General features: G+C 35.9%; 1 protein-coding gene across 1 annotated transcript; it reads left to right on the top strand.

Annotated features, from left to right (window-relative positions):
* The first annotated feature begins 3882 nt into the window (after nt 1-3882).
* On the top strand, nt 3883-5020 carry LOC111916609 (uncharacterized). Its single transcript, XM_023912277.3, has 4 exons — nt 3883-4229; nt 4333-4436; nt 4519-4637; nt 4737-5020. The coding sequence occupies exons 1-4, from the start codon at nt 3923-3925 to the stop codon at nt 4816-4818; spliced, it is 612 nt and encodes a 203-aa protein (XP_023768045.1). The 5' UTR covers nt 3883-3922; the 3' UTR covers nt 4819-5020.
* Nucleotides 5021-19537: the final 14517 nt, after the last annotated feature.

The raw sequence follows: 19537 nt of genomic DNA, 5'->3' as shown, positions 1-19537 counted from the left end.
CATATTGTCTAGCATAGTTGGGTACTGAACTGCCCTTTTGGCCCTATCGACCGGTAACCGGGAACTATTCCCCCTACTACCACTATCATATAACGTCATATCATGCTAGCACATAAAACATAATAGATAATAGCAAACATAGATAATTATCACAAAGACAATCATTTATCAAGCAAATCCTAATGACGGGCCGACATTGTGGCCTTAGACCCATTTCTAATGGAAGGTAACTCACCTCGATGTCGTGTAGTATCTACACCGTCCTTGGCATGGGAATCAACTCGTCTCTACTCCTCAATCCCTACACAACAACCTTTCTCGATTACTAATACATACTCATAACCTTTTTACAAGGGTCAACCCAATCCAAGTCAAAGTCAAGGTTAAACCCTAGTCAAAGTCAACGTCTGATTGACTCGACTCACCGAGTTAGTCCGCCAACTCGTCAAGTCCCCATGTCCACCTTCTGCCATAATCTCGTCCTTACTCGTCGAGTCTAGCAAGAGCTCAACGAGTTCTTGTTCAACAGCACCTCTAACTATCTTCAACCGACTCGTCGAGTTCGTTCTTGAACTCACCGAGTTCATCTTCATCCGAATGAATGAGTCTAGTCTCTGACTCGCCAAGTTCTACTTGAACTCGTCGAGTCCATCTTCATGAGGTTGGGACATTGCCTTGAACTCGCCGAGTCCTATGATTTCCAGGTCCAAAACAAACCCCTAGCAGGCCGAGTGTTCCTTCCACACAACCAAAACTATTTCCAGAAGACGTTTTGGGGGAAAATGCGACCCGACTCGCCAAGTCACCCAAGTGACTCACCGAGTCCCTCTTTGTATAAAACCATACAGTCGATTATAATAGGTTTTAATGCATCAAAACCATAGATTTGACATCCTAGGGTCCATTTCATACGTAAAGCTACGAACTTGATGTCAATGCATGAGGTTTTTGGCCCCAAAATCCATAAAAAGGGGTTTATAAGATGCATGGGATTCCCATGGCCATAAAGTTGGCACCTTTATTCCATAGGAACCCTCAATGGTTCAAGATCTGAAGTGTAACTCCATGATACACACTAAATCCGAAAATGGCCTTAGAAATGCCCCAAAATGATACGATCTAAGCCCTAGAGGAGATCTATCAAATGAGAAGTCAAGGTTGAAGCTTTTTACCTTGAATAGGATGGAAATAAGTCAAAACTCTACTAGTCTTCTCTTGATCTTCCAAGCTTCCTTCTCTTCTTCAAACTTCAAACCACCACAAAACATACCAAAATTGCTCAAGATCACTTAAACAAGGTTAGGGTTTCAATCTAGGGCATCTATGAGTAGGGAAGGGCGATGGAGGATCGGTTGGGACAAGATAAAGTGTTTAAATAGGGTACAAACCCTAAATATTAGGGTTTTGTCCAGATAGCTCCTACTCGTCGAGTCGGTCTCCTGACTCGTCAAGTAGGTCACTAAACCTCCGGGTCCAAAGTCGATTCTACTCAACGAGTTGGGCCTCCAACTCGTCGAGTCCCAGGTCAAAACATGATAATTACTTGAATTAAAATACAAACCAGGAACTGGGTGCTACACGGTTGAAAGATTAGTGATGTTTGGTGGGTGTTTTTCACTACCTGATTATAGGAGGTAAAAACCTGTCAACATGGAGAATTTCATGCGGTGAATGGAAGTTATGCAATTTATCAGAATTTTAGGCATGGAAAAAAATCCCCTTAATTTACTTTGATGGGTAACTCACTTCCCCCCCCCCCCTCTCTCTCTCTCTCTCTCTCTCTCTCTCTCTCTTTCTCTTTATAATGTTTGGTGGGTGTTTTTCACTACCTGATTATAGGAGGTAAAAACGTATCAACATGGAGAATTTCATGCGGTGAATGGAAGTTATGCAATTTATCATAATTTTAGGCATGGAAAAAAATCCCCTTAATTTACTTTGATGGGTAACTCACTTCCCCCCCCCCCCCCCCCCCCCCCCATCTCTCTCTTAATTGCAATAAAACACTTAAATATTGTCAATTGAAAAGAATAATGTCGACAAAATAATACATATCTGACATCATTCTGTTTAATTGCATTTACAACAAAAAAATTATTTAAATACAAATATAACTTCAAAAATTAGTCCATTCCATTTTGTTATAATGTTTGTAGATTTGATATTGATATGAATCGAGTATTTTTGGGCCCAAATACTATTAAAGTAAAAGTCTTATAGTGTTTGTCTAGAAGGCCCAATAATGAGTAAAACAGGAAATTCACTTGGATCGGCTAGGATTATAATAAATATAGAGAAAGGTCACAATAAGGGATGTGTAGAAAATTGATAGTGTAATACTTTTTATTGGCTCTTAAGCTTTCGGCTTAGAGAGAGAGAGAGATTTCCTAGGCAATCTTTTTAGATTGTGTTAATCGTTTAATTAGTTATTCTATTTCATCATCTTCTTTCTTTTCAATCATTCTCTGTTTGATCCTATTTCATCAAACCCTAATTTTTGTTCTTCATCAAATATTATGAAATAAGCTCATGTTATACAATCTTGAAACCCACACACTTGGATAGATCGAATATAATTGATCTTGAAAACCACACACTTGGATGGACCAAATATAATTATTAGTTTTGATTTTCTTTTTGGCAGATTGCATACAATAACAACATACTTACATCTTTATAATGAATTACATATTGCTATTATGGGTAAAGGAAATCATAAACCACTTACTCTCTAAAAAAATGAACGTCACCTTTGGTAGCCCTTTTAACCGGTTCATTGGCAACATAGACGTGCTAAAGGGTAAAACTGGTAATTGATGGTAATTTTTTTTGACACAGGGACCTTTCATGCATACTCGTGCTGTTTTTATTTCCACGTAAAAGGGGCTGTAGCATAAACACGAGATTCGGAATCATAGTCAAATAGCGGATAGAAATTTGGACCAAAATACCCCTATTGTAGGATTAAATGCAAGAAACTTTCATTTCTTATTTTAAGCTTTGTACTTTCAATTTTTTTTTTCTAATTAACGAATTGTGCTTTGAAAAATCATTTCAATTATATATATATATATATATATATATATATATATATATATATATAGAGAGAGAGAGAGAGAGAGAGAGAGAGAGACTGTTTTCATCCTTAACTTTCTTCTTCTGTCATTTTCTTTTTTTTTATATTGGTCCTCATATATATATATATATATATATATATATATATATATATATTTTTTTTTTTTTTTTTTTTTTTGTTTTTTATTATCCTAACCAAACGACACTCAAATCAGAGACATACGACCCATGCGAAGCATGGACAACGTATCTAGTTTTTATTATAAAAGTTTAATTAATTTTATAATCGTGATTTCCACGGGTTTTAAACTAATTGTATCTATATATATACATCAAGAATTTACCGTAAACTAACTTTACGGTATATAACAAAACTACCCTTGTACTGTAAAATTACTAAACTGCGCTTCTCGTTGTCTAATACGTTCTCACAATCAAATCTGATTATGAAATATCAAATTGATTGTCCCGATTTGGTAAACAAATAATAAATATTGAATTTGTTAATTGCCACTGATCAACATATACCTGGTCAGTATTATTTATGAGTTTGTTTGTTTTGGCTTTCTTTTGATATTACTTCTCCGATTATTTGTAGATAAAACCTGAAATACAACCAACCTTTGCCCCTTCTTACAACCTGCCAAATATTACAAATTGACAAGATAAAATATCTTCATGTACGTCAGGCCATTATGCATGTGATATGTGAGAACTGCCCACGTAGACTAGAACGATGGCACGTGTACAGTTGTTTACCACGTACGCAATACATATCGTATATGATAAAACTCCCCCGGCCCTTTTAATTTGTAGCATAATCATATGCGATCAAAGCGAACGTAAAATGAAGGCGGAGAGAACAGGCGAGACAAGTGAGGACGGACAACGGCGGAATACAGCAGAGCAACCACCACCGTTAGTGGCTGAGGAGAGAAGGAAGAAGAGTCTAAGAGTCCTGGTAGCAGTTGACGAGAGCGATGTCAGTTTATACGCTCTAAAATGGACTCTCGAACACCTCTTCAAGACTCCGGTCGCCGCTGCAGCTGTAACTCCTGACACCCTTGAAACAATCCCGGATCCCGAACAGGGGATGGTCACCGTGGCTCATGTCATGGAACCTTTCGAGCGCTACACGTTCCCTGCTGAGCCATGTCCGTACTTTTCGTTATTTACGTTCTACCACTTCATCTTTATCTCTTAATCAGAATACACCCTTCAAAAATAAAAATACGTTTGATGTTTCTATACATACAGCAATGTATACATCCGTCGCTATGGTAGAATCTGTGAGAGCAGCACAACGGGAAACGGCTGCGGAACTCCTCTCTCGTGCATTTCAAATTTGCAAAGAATCGAAGGTAATTTAGCAACTAGTATATTGATGTATATTAATTTCGATCATTAGATGGATTGCAATAAACTAATTATATGTTTAATTAGATCAAAGCAGAAACCTTAATTTTGGAAGGGAATCCGAAAGAGATGATTTGTGAAGCTGTGGAAGAAATGCATTTTGATATTCTTGTTGTTGGTAGCCGTGGACTCGGCGCTATCAAAAGGTAACTCGATCAAAATTAATTACTTGATTCAGTTAATTAATATACATATTTTGGGTAATGACTAATGCATGGTTGATTAATTTATATATATATATGTAGAGCTTTGTTAGGGAGTCTAAGCGACTTCTGTGCACACCATGCAAATTGTCCGATATTGATAGTGAAGCCTCCCCGTAAGTAGCTACGAATACGATCGATTGTTTTAAGAGCTTGTTTTTTCTCCGCAACAGTATCAGTATATTGTATAGAAGCTTAATTTTGAGATGGTAGTTGTATTATAAGAAGTTTGAAGATATTCCTTGCACTAGTTTGTGTAATTCGTGTTCAATTATAATATTCATCGATGAGTATTAGCATTTTAATAATATCGTTAATATAATATTTATTAGCTGTGAAATAACCTGTATTCATATTAATATATCTCATATATAAAAATTTGTTGGGGGTTAATGAAGGTGTACATACTTTAAAAAATATAAAATATAATAAAAGAATCCTATTTATGTCGCATGACATCTTTTTAAAACACACTTATGCCACATGACATTTTTCTAGACCTAACCACACTTATGCCACATGATATTTTTCTAGACCTCTTCAATTTTGTTTCCCGCCAAAGTATCTATCTATAACCTAAATAAAAATCAAATTTGAAATCCAATTTATTATCTTAAATAATAATTTAGTTTTCTAATCAGTAACTTGGTCCCTGAATTTTTGGGATACATATCAATTGTTTGGGATTTATTTATGCAACAACTCATTCAATTCTCGTATTATTCTCGTATTCTACGAGAAATCAACAAGTCTTCTCCAAATTTGAAATCGATTACTACATATATTCCTCTAAAAACTCCAAATTTGAAATCGATTACTACATATATTCCTCTAAAAACTCCCTGTCTATTTCATATGCACCTCAACGATGTAATTCTTATAATTTTTAGTAGAATTCATGTTTGTTTTATGCACGTTATCGATTTGAAAACAATTTCAGTCGGTATGTTCTTTTATCTTTTTTATATTTTGATCTGATTTCACGATTACCGGTTTTTATTTATCCTATGCAAGGCAATTTCTCTCACTCACAAAATTATGCTATGAATTTAGAAGCGAAATAACAAGTTTCAAGGTTACAATCGGTAAACCTCAAACTAATTTGCGATTTTCTTACTATGCAATTGTCAAAAGAAAGGTCACATGGATTTATTTGCATAAAAATATTAATCAGATATATTTAAACATCAATCAACTTTATTGCTGATAAATATTGAAATCCTAATGATCTTCATGGATTTCCAGAGTGTTAATCATGGATCTGTTTTGCAAAAAAAATGGAACTCTCACTGTAAGTGTACATCATTAACAGATTCCTTTCTTTTTAATTTCCACGATCCCATATAACGCACCATATATTAGATTACTGTGAAATATGGATGAGAATGAGAAAGAGATTTTTATTTGCTTGGTTACCTATGAGCATGGAAAAGATTCAAGGCGTGCGTAAATCAATTACATGAAGGTATTCTTCAAAGAGGACATGTAAACTTTAGTTTTTTGCTATGGTTTATGCAATATCTTATGTTGATTTCGTATGTAGTTTTTAATATTAACATTTCGTGAATTTTAAGACCCCTTACTTGTCACGATTGAACTCTTGATGATTGATGTTTAATATCCATGAAATCATTGAAGAATCTAAAAGTAGGCATATCAGGTGTTGGAGGAAATGTCTCAAAGAAAGTTTGATGTAACTTGTGTATCTTCATCTCTTGGTTTCTTCAATAAATGGCTTTATTGATACATTTAAATGCTTTCATGAAAATGCCTCTTGAATTGTGTGAAAGTATAATCCCTAAAATCATTTACAAGCATAAGCTCGAGAGATTAAAGGCAGAATATTTAACTGTTCTTTAAAACCAAAAGCAATCAAAAACATCAAATATATATAAAGTCATGGACCATTTTATAATCTTGAGACAGTGCATGCCTTATTGGAATCAATGATCCTTATGAACTCCCTTTGAACTATGAGGTATATTCCTGTTTTATTTTGAAGCCTAATTTGGTCATTGTTGTATGTTTGTATGTGGATCACATAAAATTGAATGACACCTATGTTTTTTTTACTAATGAAGATTGGACAGAAGGATGGAATTTGTCCCACATCCATGGGGCTAAATCTGTCTCCACTAATTGACTTCCAATCTTAAATTAGAAGGGCTAAATTTTTGTCTCTGTTAATCATTATGAACTTCTTTTGTTTTATGCACAGATGAACACATTTCTTATCTTATAGTACTATTATCTTATCTTTTTTCATTTTGTTTTTTAAATTACTTTTGTGCATCTGCTACATATTAACGAATAGGGGGGATGAAGTGACTCATGTGTTGGTCATAAGTGGGGCAAGGACAATGGAGGGCAAGGAGGATGCGCTACAACTGTGTTAAGTCTGGCCTGATGTTAATTGTGTTTCAAAATAAGTAGCTAGACTACTTAATTTTTTGGGAAAGTGTTGCATTAACAAGTGTTGTTTTTTTACACATAATGGACCATCTGAATAAAGTAAATGATATTTTACCCTTTGTGTGAGATCCAAATGTCTAAATTACCCTATTTGAAAATCTTAGAAAGTCATTTTGTATTGATGTAACATTATAAACTGCTGGAAGTAATAATGTTCCAAATTACTATATTTCAAAATTATGGAAAATCATCTGTTTTGACTTTCAGTTTTTTTTCTTTATAAGTATTGCACTTTGAATAATCTACCCAGATATAACAACATACTTTTAATTGAACTTTTTTTGAACAATGTACTTTCGATCTAATTATATATGTGAAGTCCTTTTATAAACCTATGTACATATTTCCTTTCATTTTCAATTTATATAAATCACAATTTCAATCTTTTTTACATAAAAATCGATCAAAATGAGTTTTTCCTTTCACAGTAAGCTATGAGATATGTTAACTAAAGAACAAAATGAACTTGCTAAACTTAATTTCTTATCATATTATGGAGAATGTGATTTAGCCGTGTACAGATGAATTCATGATTGATCCTAAATACCCATTTGGTATTTCTTTGAGATATATTGCAGCGTAAATAAAATTATTAGATGAAATTCCATGTAAAAATGAACATTATAAAAACACAACCACCACCCAAACAAAAGATGATAAATATGATTTTAACTTTTACAATATATAAGATATGTTATAATAAGTACTAATAAAAAGTAGTCGGGTTCATTTCTCATTCCTCGTATCCATCACATTTATATTTGAACTTTCTCATTTCTTTGTTATAACATTTTTTTATTATTATGCTCATAAATTATAGGTTAAATGTTACTGTAATCATGGATCCCTCATGTTTCTTACATCTTAGGCCCCGTTTGTTTACCTCTTAATTGCAAAATTAAGAGGTAATGTCTTAAAATTTCAGATTCAGAGTGTTTGTTTGAGTATTAATTTTTACCTCTTAAACTAAAAGATGCCTCTTATTTTTTCAGATATCAAAAGAAGTCTGAAAAATAAAAAAAACGGGACGCTTCCTAATTTGCCCTAGATTAATCGACCGCCTCCTCTTCTGTCTTCACTTCGCTTCGCTGCTTGTCCGTGTATTCTTCTTATCGACGAAAACCCAATCGTCGACCAATCCTACCTCCGGCGCCATCATCGACAGGATCTCCATCTCTTGCGTCGCTGCCATCATCGATATATCTCCATCTCCTCCGACTGCAACAGGTATGCTTCCGCCTCATCTTCTTTCTGTTTCATTCTTCTTTCCCTCTCAATAATAATGGCAGCGAACTATGGTCATCGGATTAGAGATACTAATTACCAAAATTACTTGCAGCGATTGTAATAATAATAATGGAAGCAGCTATCTTGGAGTTTATTTCTACCGATTAATTCCTAACGTATAAAGTATAGCCGATTCTTCTACAGAATTTGTTTGCCGCCTTCAATCAAGGTATTTTTTTTGTCAAATATTTTTACTTTTCGTTCTATATTTCAATTTCGCTTGGTTGATTAATTTTAATATCTAGGGTTTAATGGCCCATATCTACGAAATTCCAGTACTTGTTCATAGGTTTAATTGAAATAATGATTTAAATAGTTTTGTTCAATCAAAAGCTATTTTTGACGTTAGGCTTGATTTTGATGTTCAATTTTGATGTCATATGATCCAATGTTGATGAAATTTTGAAGTTATATGTTCAATTTTGATGGTAGGCTTGATTGTGTTTAAGGAATATGATGAAATTTTGATGTAATATGTTCAATTTTAATGTCATATGATCGAATGTTGATGTTGGATTTTTAATATGCATTATTTTTGTTGTTGTTATCATGAAATATCCATATTTGTGTTTGATGTTATAGTGAAATCATATATATTCTTGCTTATATCATGAAATATCCATTAGTTTTATTGAATTTTACACTTGTTTTGTTGAAATAGTTGTTGACAATGTGCATTAGTTATGTTGTTGTTATCATGAAATATCCATATTTGTGTTTGATATTACAGTGAAATCATATATATTCTTGCTTATATCATGAAATTGTACACTTGTGTTGTTGAAATAGTTGTTGACAAGGTGCTTTTATGTTGCTTAAATTGTTGTTGAAAAAGTGTTTTTGCAATGTTTAACTTGTTGTTAAAACATGCATTTTTTTTTGTTGAATTGATCAAAGAAATGGGAGAAAAGAAGGATAGGATTAGCTGGAAGGTTGAAGGTGTAGAAAAAACGTTTATAGAAGCTTGTTTACGTGAAGTTACGGTCAATGGGCGGGAAGGGAGTAGTTTGAAAGCATTATCTTGGAGGAATGTAGCTGAAACATTAAAAATTGAATACAACTTTATTGCAGACCAAAAACAAATGAAGAACCGCTATGACTATCTAAAGTCAAAGTTTGGTGCTTTTTTGAAGTTAAAAAACAAAACCGGCAACGTGTACAATTCAACAACCAATACCTTCAACATTTCCAAAGAAGAATGGGAACTAGAATCGAAGGTATTTTTATAGTTATAAAAAACATATTATCATATTTAAGTAATAAAATATTTTTTCCAAACAGTCAAACAAACATGTGGATTCTTTGAGACGCACGCCACTATCCTACCCCGACCTTTGCACACAGTTGTTTGAAGGCGCAACTGCGACATGCATAAATAGTTGGGGGCCAACTTCTACCCTTCCTCGTCCTACTCAAGAGTCAAGCCACTATAGTTTGCATGACTTTGATGACATCGATTGCACTCAACAAGAAACTGTAGGTCTCAGTGACGAGTCATCCGCTCAATCAAAAAAACAAAAGACTACAGATACGGCAAAGAGTCAAAATAAGGGTAAAGATGCATCCAATTCAAGATTGCTTGAAATCGGTGAAGATATTGCCACAGTTGCTAAAATATTTGTGGAAAAGCATTCTTCTTCAAATTTGGATGCGTGTATGGAAAATTGGAGAAGTTAGGATGGGGAATATTTGATCCAAGATACACTACTGCTGTTGCTCTTTTTGGTGAAGGTGCGGATAAGAGGCAAGTGTGGTTAACCATTGATCCAGCTATTTGTGAGAATTGGGTCAAGACTGTTGGAGCACATTATGAAATGTTTCGCTAACTACTATAGCACATAATAAACGGCTCAGGATTATCAAACGAAGGTTTCAACACTCCACAGAAACAGTTCATAGATGCTTTCATGAGGTGCTAAATGCAATGATGATTTTTGCAAAAGAAGTTATAGTGCCAACGAATTCTAATGCAACTGTGAATTCCTCAGAGAGGCATCGTAAGCTAAAAGAAATCTTTCCTGGAGCAATAGGTGCGCTAGATGGAACTCTTGTACATGCAGTCGTGCTTGCTGATCAACAAACTCGCTATAGGGGAAGAGGAAAAGGTGAATGTTTTCAAAATGTTTTAGGAATTTGTGATTTTGATATGATGTTCACATTCGTATGGGCCGGTTGGGAGGGTATAACACATGATTCGCGAGTATTGAAAGAAGTTGCATGTAACCCGACTTCAGGCTTTTCGTTCCCTCCTCCAGGTTTTTAATTCTTTTTAAGATTATTCTAAAATACGATATTAAATTTCTATATATAATACTTCCTTTACTCATGTGTACAGATAAATATTACCTTTGCGATGCTGCATACACCAACACTCGTGGATTTATGACTCCTTATCGCAACACGAGGTATTGATTAGCCGACTATCGACGGCGACGTCCGTTAACTAAGGAAGAAAAATTCAATCATGCACATGCGCAACTCATAAATGTTATTGAACGTGCTTACAGTGTTTTGAAGGCGAGATTCTCAATCCTAAAGCGAATGGCTCCTTTTCCTTTTTCAGTGCAAAGAGATATAGTCGTTGCTTGTTTTGCAGTCCACAACTTCATAAGGAAATGCGATATTCATGATGAGTTATTTATGGCGTTCGAGGAGAACAATGCTCAACCACAAGGGGGACAAAATGATGGCGAAAACGTACACGATATGGAATGGGGTTCACAAGGAAATGAATACATGGATAATTTACGTGACCAGATTGCGAATCAATTGGGGTGAAATTAAATTTGTAGGATTTTATTTGGATTTTAGTATGATATTGTGGATTTAAAAATATTTATGTTTGATTTGGATTTGTGTTTAATTTTGATTTATGCTAAATTTGGATTTTATATGGTGTTTATATATTTTTTGATACATAATTAAGTACTTTTATTAGATTATTTTCTAAATAAACAGTTGAATTTAATAAAAAATAAAACAGAAGGGTAAAATGGTCATTTTAATAATTCAGCAGAACAATTCAGAGGTCCCAACCAAACAACATGTTAAACATTCAACTCTTAAAATTTCAGACCCTCTTAGAAATTCAGACCTCTTAAAAATTCAGATCTTAAAAATTCAGATCCTGCCAAACAGCCCCTTAGCCCTATTATATGTTATCTTCATTGATGATCTTAAAATTTATAAAAAAAAAAAAAAAAATCAAACCCTCGCCTAAATCCAAGCCTGTAATCTTCCCACCCCGATTAATCTCTAAGAGACGTCCAAGATAAGTAGATAACATGCAACAAAACAAAATTACAAATATTTTAAGGAAGTTTGCCAAAAACATTTAATCATGACAAAGTCTAAATATCAACATGGTTTATTAGAAAATTTATGTCATGGGTAAACAATATTTCTTATATTTTTAAATCAAAACAAGATAGTATTGTCATATTTGTTAGGGTTAAATAAAAAACAGATCATTTTTTTTAAAAGAGTCTTTATTGGCATGGGTCAATCAAAAATTTGTCCAACCTCTCAAGAGTCTGACTTTAGTTTTCACTAAGTTGTTATCAAATTATCATTTGATCAATATTTTATTACAAACAACATTCATTTGATGAAATCAAAGAGGCATAACATAGTCAGTGCATGTTTGATCTCATATTATCATTGACTCTGATATGCTCGCAACCAACCACCCTCTCCCTCATCGTTAATATGCTCCTACAATTGACCACCATCATTTTGAGTTGTAATTTATTTTTTCATTTTGTATTCATGTATATTTCTTAAATTACCTTAATTTTCGATTTTAAATAAAACAAATGTATTACCATGTAAGATTGTCTTTGTTTTTTTTTTCAGTCTAATAAATTTTATATTACATTTTATAACAGGATGATTTTATTATTAATCTTGAGTTAAAGAATATTAATGAAATTTTGAAACCATTTTACATATTAATTAAAAATAATGATTATAGACTTATGAACAAAACACCAAATGTTGTATAAAAATAACTATTTACAAATTTTTTGTTATGTATTAGGATTTTTATAATCTTTATGTTATTTTACGTTGTCAACCGTGTAATACACGGGTTATAACCTAGTATTTTAAATAAAATATGTATGCCGTAATTTATGCATTTTAGGCCCAAAAAAATATCATTTAAAGTTGAAACTTATAATTTAGACATTTTAGGCCCAAAAAAATGACTGAAACTTATAATTTAGATATTTTAGGTCTGAAAAAAAAGTCAGACGAAACTTAATAAAAGCCTTTTAGATATAAAATTATTAATTATATATTTGAAGACGAAACTTAATAAGTCATTTCTAATTCTAAACTTTTAGATATAAAATTATAATTATATATCTATACTTTTAGATATAAAATTATAAATTATATATCAAGGGCATTGAAAAAATAGAATAAAATAAAATGCGTCAAATGAAATCAAATAAATTTTGTATTAAATGTCAATTTTAGTGTAATTGTGTTCTTTTGACCCTAAGTAAGAAAATTAGTTGCAAAGTTGGACCTTACGCCAAACGTAATTGGGGCGTACACTTAACGTAGCTCATTAAAAAGGGTCGTGTGTGCATGTGAGTAGGTTGGGCTTAGCGTAACTCATTAAAAAGGGCCGTGTGTGCATGCGAGTATGTTGGGCGTACTCATGATTACGTAGGGCGTACTTGGCAGGTGAGCAAATGTAACACCCGTTGTCATTTTATTCTCAACCCTTGAAGTTAATATAATTTTGCATTTTGGCCACTTACTCTGGGCGTACTAGCCTTGTACGTCGGGCGTAGTAAGTCTTCGAGGAAGTCAAGGAGGAGGAGAGAGTACGTTGGGCGTACTCGTGCAGATGCCAAACCCTAAAATTTAAGGTGTGACCCCGATTTAATCATCTTATTCCTCCCTTGGACATCATCTTATCCAGCCTCCATTCCTCCCTTGGACATCATCTGGCTACGCCCCTCGTAGCCAGATGCGATCCCGATTTTCCTGATTTGCACTCTACGCCCAACGTAGAGTTCAGTATGCCGAGCGTACTGACCAGGGTTGACTTTCGTTGACTTTTATGGAATCTGACCATTTTGAGTATTAAGTGGATGGTGAGGGGTTTGTGAGGGGTAAAATGGTCTTTTACTCTAAGTGTGTGGACTAGACTTGTCTTGGGCCGTAGTAGTGTATGTGAATACCTTAATTAGGTGGAGTCTAGTTCCAACAGTTCGGGTGTGAGTTCTATCCGTAATCAGTATCTGGTGAATGTCCTCACTTACTCTTACATGTGTGGTAGAATAGTTGTATATGTAAGTGAAGACCAGTTGGGACTAAATGTTATTACTGTGGTTGCGTTGCTTATATGTGTTGAGAGTTTGGGTAGTCTCTAGGGTCGCTGATAATCCACAGGGAGTGTCGTTTTCCCATTGAGACTTCAGGTAGTCTCCAGGATTGCTGATAACTCATAGTTGTTTTATATGGTTTGATCTATGTGATATTTTAGGGAACTCACTAAGCTTTGTGCTTACAGTTGTTGATTAAATGTGTTCCAGGTACTTCTGCGGACTGCGGGAAGGCGAAGGCTTAGTTGTACACATTTGTCGGGAGATTTTGTTTGTACATTTTGCGACACTCTAATATTTTAATGTGGAATTTTTTATGAAAACTGCATTTCTATAGTTTTAAAAATGAAAATTTTGGTTTGAAAACTTGGATGTTACAATTTTGTATCAGAGCTCTGGTTGAGGGATTTAGATGAAACCTAGGGGAATTCCAAACTCAAACTGAGGGTCTGAGGATTTTAATAAAAACAATTCATAAAGAAACGAAGAATTCCAAAGGAGAAAAACCCGGTGAAGCAGTGTGTACAATCAACCAGAGCTCGAGCAGTAGTTTCCCAAAATATCTCTATTGTTTTATGAGTAGTGTATAGCTGATGTATTATAAACTGATAAAACTGCATGCTAGTGATATGCTAAGGACCCTATAGGAAAGTGTGATAGGGATTGCCTGAATTGTGATGCCTTTAGCCTAGGAGATTGCTTTCATAAGATTGCATCTATCATTGCTAATTGCTTAGTGTATGTCGCATAATTGTACATAGTTAGGGTTTTATAGCCTTAGAATGTATGATTTAGCCTTTCTTATTGTTCCTTGTTTGGTTGTGAACTTGAGGTGGAATCATTTATTCGATTGTCTATCAAATCTTGAACTGTGTACGATTGGCATGCGCGAAGCAAATGGCGAGGATAACGGAGGTCTTGTGAGGCGAAACACTGCTGAGGAACAGTCTGGAATGAGTACCTTGATATTTAGTAGTGATTCAGAGGAACTAGCAGGGCGGGTGTATAGATGCTCTTAAGGAATAGATTCCTTGTGACTTAGGGTCATGAGAGGATGACTTGAGACAAATACGATGTAACGACCAAAATTCCAACCAATTTAAAATTTTCAAAAACAACCCGGTTCCATTAAAATTATTACAAAAAGGTTTTCAATACAATTTATTTAAAGTATTCCCAGAATCTCATCACAACATAAACACGAGGAGCGGTACGATCACGCCTTCGCCTTGCCACCGTCTCCTGAAGAACCTGAAAAACATTAAACCACAACTGTAAGCCCGAAAGCTTAATGAGATATCCCCAAAATACCAACCACATATACCATACACGCATAACATGCCATAACATATCCGATCACAGAACAGCCATGCACTTCGGGTCTACTGTGTGACTGGTCCGCCGCACCGACCAACAGTCCACCTGGTCCACCCTCCGAATCTAACCACATACATCGAGTCTGCAGTGTGATTGGTCCGCCCGTACCGCGCCTTCAATCCACCTAGTCCACTCTCTGAGTTTACAGTATGACTGGTTCGCCCGCACCGGGCCTTCAGTCGGCCTGGTCCACTCTCCGAGTCTCGGCATGTCTGGTCTGCCCTCTTGGGGCCTACAGCCTATCCGAACCGCTCGTTGGGCCTTCGGGACAACCGGTCCGCCCTGGGTATCTTGGCCTATAGCACAAAGCAGGACTCGCCTCAACCCAACTCCAGTCCAACAACCATGTGCACATAAACATACAATCATATAATAATTCACAGTCAACAAACCGATCAAACAGATCACATAGCATATCATCATCCTAACCAGGATACCGACCTAACCGGTCACTAGCATAACATCACCCTACATCTCAGGATACCGATCTCAATCAAGTCTCTAACGTATACCATCCTAGCTACCAGGATGCAACATATCAAAGCAATAACATACAACAAATACCCGGATCTCAATCCGATAAAGGGTCGGCCTTGGTGCGTTAGACCCTGTTGATATAGTGAGGATATCTCACCTCCAAACTGCCGACTGAACAGATAACTCAAGCTGCTCCGATCACTGATACGATCTCCACCACTGGACAACCACCAAGGCACTGAACTCAAAACAATATCCAACAATTACCAAAATGCCCCTGGAAATCACTGGTCAACCCTTGGTCAAAGTCAAAGTCAAAGTCAACCCCTGACTGACTCTACTCGCCGAGTCAACCTGATGACTCGCTGAGTCTCCATGCTCAGAATTCCCCAATCCGCGACTCAACTCGCCGAGTCACCCCGAGACTCACCGAGTCCAACAACTCTGAGTCCACTCACACACAACTCACTGAGTCATCCCTTGACTCACCGATTCTCGACTCAACCAGAAAGGATTGGGACTCTTCGACAAGACTCGACGAGTCCAAGAACAGACTCGTCGAGTCTAAGTCTATCTTCAACCTACTCGTCGAGTTGTTCTTCCAACTCGTCGAGTTCCAGGCCATCTTCATCCAACTCGCCGAGTTGTTCTTCCAACTCGTCGAGTTCCAGCCCATCTTCAAGCAACTCGCCGAGTCCACCCATGTGACTCGCCGAGTACCACCGGGTCTGAATCCATACAGAGGCTTTCCAAGCCATGCAGATGATCCAAACCATAGATCTACCCTCCCTAAGGCCATCCATCACGTAAAGTGGCAAACTTTACGTGAATCCAAGGAGATCTAGGCATTTTCACTCTAGGGTTTGGGCTTGGGACAAGATAGCTCCATCAATCACTCACAAACAGGGACTTTTATGCATTCTAACCCTTCTCCATTCCAGATCTGAGGTAGCAACCTCATATCCAACCTCTAAACTCCAATACACCAAAGGATATGATCTCTAACACCCCCAAAATGATGAATCTAGATAATAGCAGCTCAAACAATGAAATAATACCTCAAAAGGAAGCCCCAAGAGAAGGTTAATCCGAATCTTTACAAAGCCCTTTGACCCAAGTCTCTTCCCCTTCAATATTTCTTTAACAATCACTTCTCCAAGCTCCAAATGCACTCTAATCCCTCACAATCACGTCTTAGAGCTTTCTGGACTTCTACAGAGGGTAAAGAGGCTGGGGAGAGGGTATAATGTCCTTTAAATAGGGCTCATCCCCCAGATTTAGGGTTTTCTCCACTCAGCGCCTACTTGCCGAGTCCATCCGCTGACTCGCCGAGTCGGCCACTTAACACGGGACCAAGTCGCTGTTGGGTTTTGAGCATTCTAACACTTCCTAAGTGTACATGCAACCCTAAATACCTTGGATCTATGTTTTCTCTATTATACATGCAAATAAGAACTTCCAAGGTATTATCCTAATCTAGCATATAAAACAATGGATATAGTAGGATAGAATACATACCTTTTTGGTGTAGTAAGTCTTCATGAAGCTTGAGTGCTTAGTGCCCCAAGTGTGACACCTCAAATGGAATCACAATCATCAAAACACTTGGAATGACTTGAGAGAATTCTACACTCATCAAAATCGGCTAGCCCTTTCTTCACTATCTCTAGTGGCCGATTTTTCCTCAATAATAAGATGCTTATATAGTTACACAATTAGGGTAAACTCTTAATTGTCATGGCTTTCCATTTCCTTGGATCCATGGGTACAAATACACCATGGAGCATCCATGGACCATCCTATGGGTTTTAGCCCAACTTGATTATCCATGGAGCATTAGCCCACTATACAAGTATGGATGATTTACACAATCAACCCATATATTTAATTAGTCTTCTTTTGATCACTTAATTAATCCTAGATTAATTCTTGATCAATACTAATTAAATAATCTTATTATTCTTATTATTAATATACTAGAACTTATAATATACTAATAACCATAAGTGTCTTATTTCTCTCATTCAAGTGCATGATGGTATGCAACCCAAATGGACCATGCCGGGTCGGGTCAAGTCTTACCAAATATAGTTATGGACTTAGACATTAATCCAACAGTCTCCCACTTGGATAAGTCTAAAACTATTATTGCGTATGACTTCAGGAACCAACCGGCAATCGTAGCTCTCAAAAGCTTCTGTCGAACTCTGACCTTGTCGATGAACTCTGACCTTTGTCAGTGACTTGTCCATTAGATAAGGGATCATATATTCCTCCATTCTAGATATCATATGGACTGAGACATGGATTATAATCATTCTCTCTGTCCATTTGTTGTTTCCCGATTTCCGATTTATGACAACTGACTAATTGAACAAATCAAATCAGTCCTGGCCCGGCCGAGCACTTCCATTTGTCATCATCAAATCATCGAGGGGCCCACAGATATCGCTTTTATCCCGAAGGTAAAAGGAACGGATAAACTTCGACTCATATGGCTTGTTCTACTACTTGTTGAATCATACACAAAAGCACGTTTTATAGCACAGAGTTACCAAATGCGGTTTCGTGCAATCAATGTACTATCAACTCATAGTAACAACTCATATCTCTAGGTTTGAAGAATATAAGATATTATCGTCTCATGATCACTCGTGATAAAATCCATGAAGTGATTCCAATGAGCGCGGGTTGAATCCAATACTCAGAACTTATGAGCACTCATGATTGTTGTAGCCTTGTCCAACACCTTAGACCTCTACAACCCATTATGACAGTCTTAATTCATATCTACTTCCAACATATGACCGACTGTGGATGGTTTGAATAACTTAGTCATTCCGGAAGAATAACCCAGTTTATTCGGGAAGTCAAAACATGCAAAGTGAAACACAATAATAATAGAATCCAATATGGTATCAACCCTTTGAACATAAATAAAACACCTTTTATTTATCACCATATGATTACACATTATTCATTGTACACTGTTTCAGCTATCAACTTTATTCTTGAATTTAAAACAATAGTTGTCCCATGCTCCAAGCATGTACACTATGTTTTCTTAAACACTAGTCATGCCACACACCAAGTATGCATACTATGTTTGTCTATGATCTTTACTTTGTGAACTAGATCAATTGAACATAACTTCAATGATTCTCTTTTCACACTCCCAAATCCTTACTGCAAATGCGAGAATTCCAAATTCATGCCATTTACAGAAATCTGTTAGATTCTAAACTTATATGCATTGATCCTCTTGTAACGATTATGCACAAAGTCAGAAAGACTTGACAACAATCATTACAGAGTATTCCAAAGGAGATCAGCTCCTTGGAAACATCCTTCTTGCATTAAGTTTCCTAATCTTAAACAGATTGAAAATTCTAACTTTGAAACATTTCCAGATTCCATTTTGACTATCACTTCTGAACAAGAGTTGCCTCCTTACAGATTATGTCAATATGGTCCTTCCAGAATTATCACTATACTTCCAACTGTCCTTGAGCAACCAATCTTTGGTAAACCTTAGATTGTCCTCGACAATTGTTTAATCCTTTTAGTCATATCCAGTTCTAAACCTTTTCCCTTCTTAATGCCCCAGGCATTTGGAAAATTTTAGAACGGATGATTATAGCACATGTAATCGATCCTATATCCGAAGCATATGGGACACGATTCATGATGTCTCACATAAAGACTAAACCAGTCTTTTGCTATAACATTTCCATTTCAATTTGCCAAGTTCTCATAATTCAGATTATGAAAAGGGATGCCGTAATCATAATCGAATTTTAGAACGCAAATAATGGACCCATATACAGAATTTCCTTATGTTGAGCCATTCCAACATGAAATTCATATATTTCCTTGACTAAATGATTA

This window comes from Lactuca sativa, chromosome 1 (genome assembly GCF_002870075.4).
Source record: "Lactuca sativa cultivar Salinas chromosome 1, Lsat_Salinas_v11, whole genome shotgun sequence".
Lineage (NCBI taxonomy): Eukaryota > Viridiplantae > Streptophyta > Magnoliopsida > Asterales > Asteraceae > Lactuca > Lactuca sativa.
Note: the sequence above shows the minus strand (reverse complement) of the source record. Positions and strands in the feature narration are given on the sequence as shown.